Source organism: Saccostrea echinata, unplaced genomic scaffold (assembly GCF_033153115.1).
Source record: "Saccostrea echinata isolate AGI-Se365-2 ecotype Australia unplaced genomic scaffold, CSIRO_AGI_Sech_v1 ptg000025l, whole genome shotgun sequence".
NCBI classification, from domain to species: domain Eukaryota; kingdom Metazoa; phylum Mollusca; class Bivalvia; order Ostreida; family Ostreidae; genus Saccostrea; species Saccostrea echinata.
Window position 1 is genome coordinate 6,408,030 of NW_026889774.1, and position 11,262 is coordinate 6,419,291.

The 11,262-nt window shown below is 32.3% G+C and overlaps 2 protein-coding genes across 2 annotated transcripts; both read right to left on the reverse strand.

The window, feature by feature from the left end:
- Positions 1-3,377: 3,377 nt before the first annotated feature.
- LOC133192535 (uncharacterized) lies at positions 3,378-5,540 on the reverse strand. Its single transcript, XM_061328528.1, has 5 exons — positions 5,397-5,540; positions 4,902-5,097; positions 4,575-4,643; positions 4,161-4,265; positions 3,378-4,039 (listed from the first exon to the last, which is right to left on the reverse strand). The coding sequence occupies exons 1-5, from the start codon at positions 5,507-5,509 to the stop codon at positions 3,707-3,709; spliced, it is 816 nt and encodes a 271-aa protein (XP_061184512.1). The 5' UTR covers positions 5,510-5,540; the 3' UTR covers positions 3,378-3,706.
- Positions 5,541-9,128: 3,588 nt separating this feature from the next.
- LOC133192536 (uncharacterized) lies at positions 9,129-10,828 on the reverse strand. Its single transcript, XM_061328529.1, has 4 exons — positions 10,674-10,828; positions 10,264-10,528; positions 10,009-10,113; positions 9,129-9,682 (listed from the first exon to the last, which is right to left on the reverse strand). The coding sequence occupies exons 1-4, from the start codon at positions 10,787-10,789 to the stop codon at positions 9,377-9,379; spliced, it is 792 nt and encodes a 263-aa protein (XP_061184513.1). The 5' UTR covers positions 10,790-10,828; the 3' UTR covers positions 9,129-9,376.
- Between the last annotated feature and the right edge of the window lie 434 nt (positions 10,829-11,262).

An 11,262-nucleotide genomic window follows, 5' to 3' on the forward strand; every position in this document is an offset into this window, starting at 1 on the left:
TGCAAAATTATATGGTTCATAGTCCAAATGAAAAGTGTTAAAATCATTTTTCCCCTTTATTTTGTTTCGTAAGTTTGTGTATGTTTTGTTTTGTTTATATGTTCTTTTGCTGAATATACGCGCATTAAATTTACTTATACTCTTGTGTTTTATACAGACAATATTTTTCTGAAAATAAAAGCAATATTAATTGATACATAGTCAGAAGAAAACAAAACAAACTGAGACAAATCAAAAGTCACGGAACAAGAAGACCAGAGAGAGAGAGAGAGAGAGAGAGAGAGAGAGAGAGATTTTGTATACATTTAGTCTATGCACAATACGTGGATTTCTTTATCTAATTAATGCGCCAACCTTATCACAAATGTCTATATGTGGAAAATTTATTTCTTGACAAAACCTGCATACTATCTTAATATCAAAATATATTTATATATATTTGGGACTTATTAAATAAATGGCAATAATATAGATTTTAAAAATTATGAAGAAGTACGGTATATAAATCTTCAACATTTATATAATTACCGAAGAAGTGCCATTTACTTCTATGTATTGGATTAAAATAGTGAAACCTACGTATGGTACATATTTAAGCTAGTTCCTCTTGTATCTTTCTGTATTGTGTTAAGCGCAATAACTGCTTCAGATTTATTAGCGATAAACAATTTTGTTTCACGTCCCTTGCTTTTAGAATTACATGTACATTTAAATCTTCTCATAATAGGTATGACTCAATATGGCCTAGATATGAGGCGAAGGTATATAAATAAAATACAATAATAATCGGCAATCCAGAATATATGACGCAGAACTAACTTTAAGATTCTTCCAAAACACATTGCACAAATATAGCCTTGTTACCTACCAAAACAACAAAAAAGAAACCATAATAAGTGATACATATACAACAATAAAGCCTCATATTTTACATATACGGCATGATAAGCTTTGTTATAATTTGTTTTATTCATAGATTAACACATGTTTTAGGTATTTTTGGACTATATCAATCAAATAATCTGAGATTATACCCTCCAAGAACAGATATATATACACAGAATGACAATATCAGGGATGTAGGAAGATATGGCGAATTACCGGGTAATTTAATGAATTGCTTTCTAAGATGTTTAATCTTGTGATTCTTTGATCTCACTAACACATTACTTAGATTGCTAGTTGTGTAAGTCTAAGATTTTAAATCAATAAGTTACTTATCAAAATGCTGCTTTTACTCACTAATTTTCAACTAGATGTGTAATTCTTAATTCTAAGAGCAGGCCATGGCCAGTGTAAGGACGTACTAGTATACCTTTCGTGATGTATAAGAATACGACAAGAAAAATTGAATAAATGCATCTCCATTGTCCTTCAGTTATACACTTGTATGCAGAATCCTCTTCGTTCTTATAACTAGAAATTAAAGTTCTTATCACCAGGGTTTGATGTAGAAAATTGGAAAACATCATTTTCAATAAAAGGTCCTTTTCATGTAATAACAGCACCAAACAACATAACCAGGATGTTTGTCAATGATTGAAAACAGCGTGAACATGCCTGCATTAGTCAATGATGTTTGAAATTGTAAGTATATAGATAGGCTTGTATATAAAATGTCCAACAATTATACATATCTGTCCACAAAAATCACATTTACATTTATACACATCTTTACAGTTTGGAACAAATTTTGGAGAGTTCTTCAGAGAGTGAAAATACAGCATGGACAATACACTTCAATTAATCATTAAGATATAATATAACAATACTGTATTATAATTCCTGAGAAAATAGTTGTGAAAGTACAACTATGGTTACATATAGTTTAAATTTCTAAATTAAGAGCCATACAGACTATCTTAGCATCTGGACTTTTTTTTATCAATTAACCATCATGCATATGTTAGGTACGAATTGACGTCGTTAACTACAGCAAGAACAAATTATAAAAATCCTTGCTTGCTAAAATTTGTTCCTTTTGATATATACTTTATGATAAACGTGATGACTTCAATTTTTCTATTGTCGACTTCCCTTATTTATAGAGAATTGTACTGTTAGCACTTGCATATGATGCTGATGTCTCCCACTTGATTCTATACGCAAGAGCATGCTCTACATATGAACAGTTTCTAAAACGAGGCAAGCTATTGAGAAATAAGTTCGTGATACAAGGATATCAACAGTCTTATTTAAAGTCAACGATTCGCAAATTCTATAGTTGATACAATGATCTTATCAGCAAATACATTATATCATTAAATCTAATGTTGACTGACGTTTTCATACAAATTGTTAGGCCATTATTTTCTCACTGGATTGCCTACGCATTTTTCCGATTATGACACAGAGCATCCGAACTGTCATCATAGGATGCTTACTCCTTCATGGCACCTGATCCCTTCTCATACGTTTTAAGGGTTTTGTGTTTGCCCCGTTTCAATATTGTATTTTTTCAATGGACTTTTGAGCTTGATTACTGTTCATAATTTTCACATTTCATATCATACTTTAAAAAAAAAACAAATATCTTTTCCCCATTTTTTTTTTTTTTTTGCATTCTAATTTTGATATAACATTGTATATTACAAACTGGCTATGATATCCCATATAGTCAATTAGCCCTAACCTACCAAAAGGATTTTTTCACTGTTTTGTGATATATACTTTCCATTGGAATTTGAAAAGACCTAAAAATACATTGACTGCTGAATCTTTGATAATTCACGCATTTCTTCACTGATAAAATGCATGAAGTTTCTTTCAGAAAAATGGATGGAGTCATATTTCCGTGTACAAAATATTCTATAACTTTCCCTTTTCTATTAGGAAACTTTCAGATATTATATGCAGTTACCTCCTCCAACCACTACTACCCACATTTCCTGTAGATATCAGTGTGATTATCTCGATTTATAGAATATGCGTCAGATATCTTAGCAGAAAGCCATTTGGTATAATGTCCCTTACTACTACGTTTACAATGTAGGACAAAATATTTAAACCTCCGATACCTAATATGGCGTAAACACAAATGGTCGAGGAAGAATTTGAATGAAATTTAAATGGTAGTCGATATCAGGTTGGTATATGACGTAAGATTGTTTTCTGTTTTTTTTTTCACAAGGTGCAACATTCGATAACAAAATAAATTTAGTAGAATGACGCAAAACCCCACTCACGCATGGCAAAAAAAGGTCACCAAATACAAAATTAATATTCCTATACTATTTTACTTTATCTTTTTTTTAATATGTCAATGTATAAATTCAAGTTATGATTGAAAATGATTAAGGTAAAACACTAAAATAAAGTCAAATTGTCACAATCCAACGATTAGTCTAAACTTCTTTATTTAAACATAAAATGAACACAATTTTTTTAGCCAAGGGACTTTACAGATTTTCGATTTCACGTTCATAAAAACTAACATAATGACTAGCTTCAAATTTTGTGTCAAGGGAACATTTAGGTTGAGGATGGTGTCTTGCTTTACGAGATATTTCGAGTTTGTGTCTTCTCAGTCTATGCAACATGTCCCTCGATTTAAACAGTTCCCTGTGGACAAGACATTTTAATGCGTATAAATGCTGTTTGGGTTTTCGTATATTCTTTGTTGTCAAAGTTCCCAGTATGAGACTGTACACTGTTCTTTATGGCAAATCTTATTCTGAATCAAGTGCTTTTTCAACCTTTCAACTTTTCACTTATTAATCGTCCTTTCTGATGTTATCGGTGTTGAATTTTTACCAGCAGTGTTCGATTTAACAGGTTGGACTACGCCCTTTTGAACAAGAGGTCCATCTTCATGTAATAATAACGCGGGCCAAACCACGTAGTCAGGACGTTCTCCACTTCTTGTAAACAATCTGAATATGTTTTTGTCAATGACATTTGGAGATTCAAATTTTAAGTACATGGGTGGGTCCTGGATATGCATCATCCAACACAGTTCTATACATCTGTATACGAAGGCTTCACAACCAAATAACACGTCCTTATACTTTGACACAAATTTTGTATCCTCCTTCAGAAACTGAAAAAATGCATATTTATTTTATTAAATGCACTAGGTGAACTTAAATATTTGAATGTATTGTTTTGAAGTAAAATTTGCAGTTACAGCTGCTTATTAGTGATTAGGTAGACTTCAATACCTTTTTAGCATTAGCCACAGAGATACTGGAGACATCCTTTTGTAGATCGCTGATTTTCTTGTAGATTGTCATAAAATTTCCAGCCTCGGATTCTCTCAGATCTCTCTAAAATGTGTTACATAAAATATTTCACTGATATAGCTTGTACGTGATACTAAATTGTTTGTTTGAAGATTAACATAATAGATCTTACAAGCTAATTTTGCATAATTTGAGAATGAATTTATATGTATTTGTGTTCACTTATGGACATTAATGATATTTCTCTTTGCCTCTAACAAAGTTAATTTAAAAAGGGTTTAAATTTAATAAAAATATTAGATTTGTTTTAAAAATCGAAAAACCTACAAATTTATTTAGATAGCCTGTATATGTGCATGTATGTATAATATATGAATGTCTGACAATTCATACCTGAAACAACGCCTCTTGTAAATTCTTGTACTGCTTGTCAGCTGAGCTCTTTGTTTTGTTGGCAATGAACTACAATAAACACAACGTCATTGAGTGCACTGGCGTAAACTGGAGTGCAGCAAAACAATTCACAATGCACATGATATGTTACAAAAAATTATAATACAGAGTTGTTTTGGAAACACGTCACCAGAAAAAATATCATATAACCGAACTTAGGATTGGTTAAATTTGAAATGGCCAACAGAATGCGAAGATTTAAAGTTAATTTTTTTTTAAATATTTCAGTTTTAGTATCATTAGATAAAATTTGAACAGATTCCTTACCTTAAGAGCCTCCCTGAGCATTTGTACCGCACCTTCCTCTCCGTGATCCTCCGATAGCTGGTCAACAGCCTCTGTCCACTCATTGTCGTAAAGTTCATTGAAATTTTCACCAATTTTCTGTGGTCTGTTCTTGTCTGAGAGATCGGTGATACCAGGGTTGTTATATGTAAGTTTTGTTCCAGCTATTGAACTGAGCCTGCAACATCGATATTTCATGAACATTATATTGAAAATTGGTCTTGAACAACTGTTAACATTTTTGTACAGATAATCAGGATTTTTTAACATAAATTAATTCAGAAAAGAATGAAAATATTATGCACTAGAGCTCTGTACTTCAAATGAATTTAATATTGTTTTAGTAAAACTGTAGTTTAATAACAATATTTGACTCAAAGGTTTAAAGGACACAGAAAAAGCAATTTTTCTTAAATGCATTCTATGTATCTTTTTAAAAATAGATGTTTTTTTTAATTCATTCATGATGATAAATACCTCGTGAGGGCCCTTTCTTTTTCCAATGTCTCAGCTTTTAGTCTGCGTTGAGTTTCGTCTAGGTCTCCCTGTAGCCTCGATATGAGAAGAATTAAATTGTTTACGTCAGTCATCGTGAATCTTTAGATTAAAATATCGTTCGCTGATCGACTATTCCCTTTATATACACTTATCATGCGTAAAGTGACGCACAGCTAGAATATGTTGAACAGCCTTTGTATATGTAGTCATAACATAATCGAACCATTTTCAGACATATTCAAAACTTTGACGTGTTTTTTTTTTTTCAATACAAATGATATCATATGTATCAAGATTTAAAATGTAATAGATATTTTTGAATCCTACTGTTACTATGCAGGACTTCTCCTATCATATATTGATAAATGTAGACTAATATGTACATGATCTGTGATGCATGGGTGCCATTTTTTTAATGAAGAAATATAGTTCTATATATTTCGTCAGATTTGTTCCATTTATGAATTCATGTACATATTTATATAATTTTTTTTATATATATAATTTGTTAGCCGGTCCCTTAAATAAAATTATTATGAAGCACTACTATAATATACAAAAACGATTAATTTTATTGCATCTACTGTATATGAACTACTTTGCAACATTATCAAACAGTTACAATCTTTATCAATGAAGTTAAAGATTCATACTGATCATACACAACACACATTGAGTGTGTATCATCAAATAACAAGAAGCCCATGAGCCACATCGCTCTCCTGAGTAACTTTGGCCATGCTGTTCTTTACCAGATTTCCCCTTGAAATACCTATTGTGGCCCGCCCTACCCCCGGGGGTCCTGATTTGAACAATAAAAATCTACACTACCCCAGGATGCTTCCACATAAGTTTCAGCTTTTCTGGCCCAGTGGTCCTTGAGAAGAAGATTTTTCCTATATATTTCAATGTAAAACTTGGATTCCCTAGTGTGGCCCCGCCCTACCCCTGGGGGTCATGATTTGAACAATTTAGAATAAACACTACCCAAGGATGCTTCTACATAAGTTTTAGCTTTTCTGATCCAGTGGTTCTTGAGAAGAAGATTTTTAAAGATTTTTCTTATATATTTCAATGTAAAACTTGGACTCCCTATTGTGGCCCCGCCCTATCCCGGGGGTCATGATTTTAACAATTTCAAATCTTTACTACCCCAAGATGCTTCCAAATAGGTTTCAGCTTTTCTGGCCCAGTGGTTCTTGAGAAGAAGATTTTGAAAGATTTTTCCTATATATTTCAATGTAAAACTTGGATTCCCTATTGTGGCCCCGCCCTACCCCCGGGGATCACGATTTTAACAATTTAGAATCTACACTATCAAAAGATGCTTCCACAGAAGTTTCAGCTTTTCTGGCCCAGTGGTTCTTGAGAAGATTTTTTTAATGACCCCATCTATTTTTGTCTTTTCTTGATTATCTTCCCTTGTAAGGGGACTTGGCCCTTTATTTTAACAATTTAAATTTCCCTTTACCCAAGGATACTTTGTACCAAGTTTGGTTAAAATTGGCCCAGTGGTTCTTGAGAAGAAGTTGAAAATGTGAAAAGTTTACAGACGGACGGACAGATGGACGGACGACGGACAACGGGTGATCAGAAAAGCTCACTTGAGCTTTCAGCTCAGATGAGCTTAAAACATGTGTAATGACCTAACGGATACAGTATCTAATATGATTAAGGTTTATGTTTGCTGTACCAACTAAGCTGATTTAGTGTTAAGTACGAATTTCATTCATTGTCTCCTGACTTCTGTGCATATGTCACTTATAGTCACTTTCTGTTGTTCAGTAATATTTTCAATTTTCATTAAGATTTGTAGGCCTATAAGAAATTTTCATTACAAACAATACATCATATCTGATGTATTTTCTTTGCAATACTTTGATTAGTTGTATGTTTGTCCCAGTTTGATATATTGATCAATACGTATAGTAGACGGTTAAATCAATTCAACTTGAAACCCTTTAGAAACCCTCTTGCCCCCCTTATCCTAATCCTAAAATTGCTGGACATTATTAGGATTCTAAGAAAGCCATCGTTGTGTAACAGGAAGAGAGAAAATGCTTAGTCTGGGACCCCTCATTGCTTCTCAGAAACCACTGATATCCGGTCGATATCCATGGTCAATAAAGCCCAAACCACTGAAATCGTAACCATTGTATTTCAGGAATGTAGAGTGTACGTAGAAAAAGCTGATTCCTCGATCATACCAATTTGGTAACAGATACAGAAATTGCTATGCTTTTTTTTACTACAGCAGATACACACTTTCGCGCAAACTCATTCTCTTATGTAAAAAGAGACGTCTTTGCATATATACATAATAAAAATACTCTTTAATATGTCATAATCATTTTGAACCTGAAATTATACCTGAAATGACAATTTTCCCAGGCTATTTGACAACATTCAAGAAAAATGAAACTCGGAAATTTTCATACCTTGTCATTGGTCATTTACGAAATTACTCTGTTAAAAAAATTCTGATTTTACGCACAAGCACACTGAAGTTTATATCAACAAGATGCTGAAGTATTTAATTCACAATATCTATGTTGTCCTTCGACACAAGGTCTTCGAACTATCTGTTGGAATTTTATGGGCAGTTAATTTGTGCTATTTTATTAGCCGGCCCCTTAAATAAAATTATTATGAAGCAGAATTTATTTTAAAAAACTTCTGTTTGAGAAGAAAACTCTCGCTGTGTCATTCAATTCGACATATAGACAACGACGGTGTTTTATTAATTCAAAATATTTTTTTTCATTCATATGTCGACTCGACAATTCTCAAAGAACTCGAAATAAAAGACACCACAGAGTCTGCCATATTTGTTTCATATTTGGATGTTTGACTTAAGGCTTAACGGCCATCTAATAACAAAACTTTATGACAAACGTGATGACCAGCTTTTCCATCGTCATCTTCCCCTATTTTTGCAGTAAAATTCCAGTATCATTTGAATGTGGTGTTTTGTCTCCCAACCGATTCAAGAACAAGTTCTGAGAACGATAAATTTCTAAATCGAGGCACTTCTGACAAATAAGTTTCAATCAATTTATTCACTCAAAACCGTGTAAATGGTACATGAGATGCATAAATGCATGATTTACGACCTCAACAATCCCCTTAAAAGTCATCATTTCGATATATTGTTGCAAATAGAACCTATATGGGTCGTATTTACACTGACGTTTCATCCAATAAGACCTTTCCACTCACACAACTGTTGACTACAAATTCCATTTTCCTGATCAATTCACAAGGCTGAGATCGATCGACAGGGGTTGCTTACTTCTCAGAGGCACCTGATCCCTCCTCTGTTTTTCCAGGGGCTCAGTTCACAATTCGTATTGTTTAAGAATTTATGAGATCCATTAAGGTTAATAACATTCACCCTTTTCATTTAAAATCAGAGTACTTTTTTTCATTCAGAAAATCATAAATTCTATTGTTTTTATATTTTACTGAGGTAACATACTCCTAATTAACACAATTGTTTCATATAAACTTAAACTGCAAATTAAATTAAAAAAATGATTAATTAGGTTGTTCATTCCTTACATGCAAGTCAATGTACTAGTTTAAAATAAGTTGGTAATTATTCATCAATCCACAAAGAAATAAAAGTGTCGTTTTTTCCAAACTATTTTTTATTTGTAAAAATAGAAAAATAAAACAACATAACATGTATAAAAACAAAGGAATAAATAGAAAGTTTTGGCACATTTAAAAAATTCAAATATTCATATTTCGCTTTTAATATTAGAGAGTATAGACTTAATTGTGCTTTTCCCCGCAACATTGGTCATTCTACATTATATAATGGCATGTCCACAGACTGATCGTCGCTCACAGTGAATTGATCACTTCCGAATTCAAGGTCGTTGAGACATCATATTGCATGAAAATGTACTCATTCCACAAAGGATAGGTAATATTATTGATATTTGTTGAGATTATCAACGGTCTTTTCCATTAGTTTTTGATTTTGTCTTTATAGGTTGGACAACACCCTTTTGAACCAGAGGCCCGTTTTCGTGCAGTAAGACAGCAGGCCACACAACAAAGTCAACGACGTCGCCACTTCTAGTAAAAAGTCTAAACATGTTTTTGTCTACGATATCTGAAGATCCAAAATCTAAAACCATAGGTGGATCCTGAATATGCATCATCCAGCAAAGTTCCACACATTTATCAACAAATGGTTCACAGCAGTTCACAACGATTTCATACGGCAGCATAAAGTTCGAATCGTCTCTTAAAAACTGTAATTGGAACACAGAGTACATAGATATATTTGTCTTAATAATGAGGGCAAACAGAATTTAGATTTTCATTAATAAAATATGTTTGTCACAATAATAAGGGTAAACGGAATTTAGATTTTCATTAATAGATATGTTTGTCATAATAATAAGGGCAAACTGAATTTCGATTTTTATTATTTTGTTATCAATATATTTCTTTTTAGATATTTAAAGAGTTATGCACATAAAAATAAGTTGAATAATAGTTTATGCCACATTGGGTAGAGGAGGGGATAGGACTATAACAGTATCTGTATATGAAATAGAAAAAGTATGATTTTTACCTGCTTGGTATTACTGATGGAGAGCGCTGAAACCTCTTTCTGTAGTTCAGTGATTTTTCTGTAGATTTGTATGAAACTTTGTGCCTCAGAATTTCTTAGATCTCTCTAAAATAAAATGATTTGAATTTTAGACAAATGATTTTTTAAAAATTCTCAAAAATCAAATTCAATTAGACAAAGTTTTTCAATTGGAAATAATACAACACAATTCTTTATTTCATTTCATGACGTGTCCTTTTTTAAACAGACATTTACCTGGAACAAAGCCATTTGAAGATTCCGGTACTGGTCCTCGGACGCTTTCTTCGTTTTTTCGTACACATATCTGAGAGCGTTTCGTAGCATTAAAATGGCCTTCTTTTCTTCCATAGTTTCTGTGAGAGAATCTATGGCATCTGTCCATTCATTGTCATAGAGTTCACTGAACTTCTCTCCTAGCTTTTGTGGCCTGTTCTTGTCTGATAGATCGGTTATGCCTGGGTTATTATATGCAAGCTTAGATCCAGCTATTGAACTAAGCCTGTAAAGACAATAGAATAAACAAGTTTAATTTAAAAGACGATTTCTCTCAATGTTATGATTATCATGCTTCAAAATGGATAAACGATTTACAATGAAAAGGAGATAACTCGAGCTCATATTAGATAACATTAAAAAGGAAGTACCTGGTCAAAGCTTGTTCTTTTTCCGATTTTTCCACCTGCAATCTCATTTTAGCGACATCCAGTTCATATTGAAGCTGGGAAATAATTGTGACAAGGTTTGTTGCGTTGCAGTCCATTGTAAATTTGTATTTCGATTAGCGTAACCATTTACACTCGCCGTGTTTATATACATATTTTTAACCACGTGACGTGGGAACCAGTAAAATCTAGAATTTTGAATGTTATATAATGCTGACTTTTCTAGTTCTTACCAGAAAATGTACCCGTAAACAATTTTAAATAATACAAAATATTATTCAATTTTTATAAGGTGATAACTTATTAATGTTTGCTGTTCTGAAGGCCAATAAGATATTTTTTGTAAATAAATATGAAAGTTCAAATTAGCTAAATATTTGAGTACGTAAATACTCCATGTTATATAAAAGGAAATACATTTATCATATCACTGGAAACTATTCATAAACAACTTATGTTTTGATAATAAAATAACATTCTTACTTCTTTGTTCGTCACATGTATAACACCAGATTTGTAATATTTGTAGATTTTTTTAGTTCAATCACTGTTTACCTATTTATATAAAAAC

Excerpts from the sequence above, each read along its gene's own strand:
- LOC133192535 (XM_061328528.1), bottom strand. The coding sequence starts at position 5,509 with ATGACTGACGTAAACAATTTAATTCTTCTCATATCGAGGCTACAGGGA. Across the intron at positions 4,644-4,901 it reads TGCTCAGGGAGGCTCTTAAG|TTCATTGCCAACAAAACAAA; the intron begins GTAAGGAATCTG and ends TGTTTATTGTAG. Across the intron at positions 4,266-4,574 it reads TACAAGAGGCGTTGTTTCAG|AGAGATCTGAGAGAATCCGA; the intron begins GTATGAATTGTC and ends AACACATTTTAG.
- LOC133192536 (XM_061328529.1), bottom strand. The coding sequence starts at position 10,789 with ATGGACTGCAACGCAACAAACCTTGTCACAATTATTTCCCAGCTTCAA. Across the intron at positions 10,529-10,673 it reads AAAGAACAAGCTTTGACCAG|GCTTAGTTCAATAGCTGGAT; the intron begins GTACTTCCTTTT and ends TTGTCTTTACAG. Across the intron at positions 9,683-10,008 it reads CCATCAGTAATACCAAGCAG|TTTTTAAGAGACGATTCGAA; the intron begins GTAAAAATCATA and ends TTCCAATTACAG.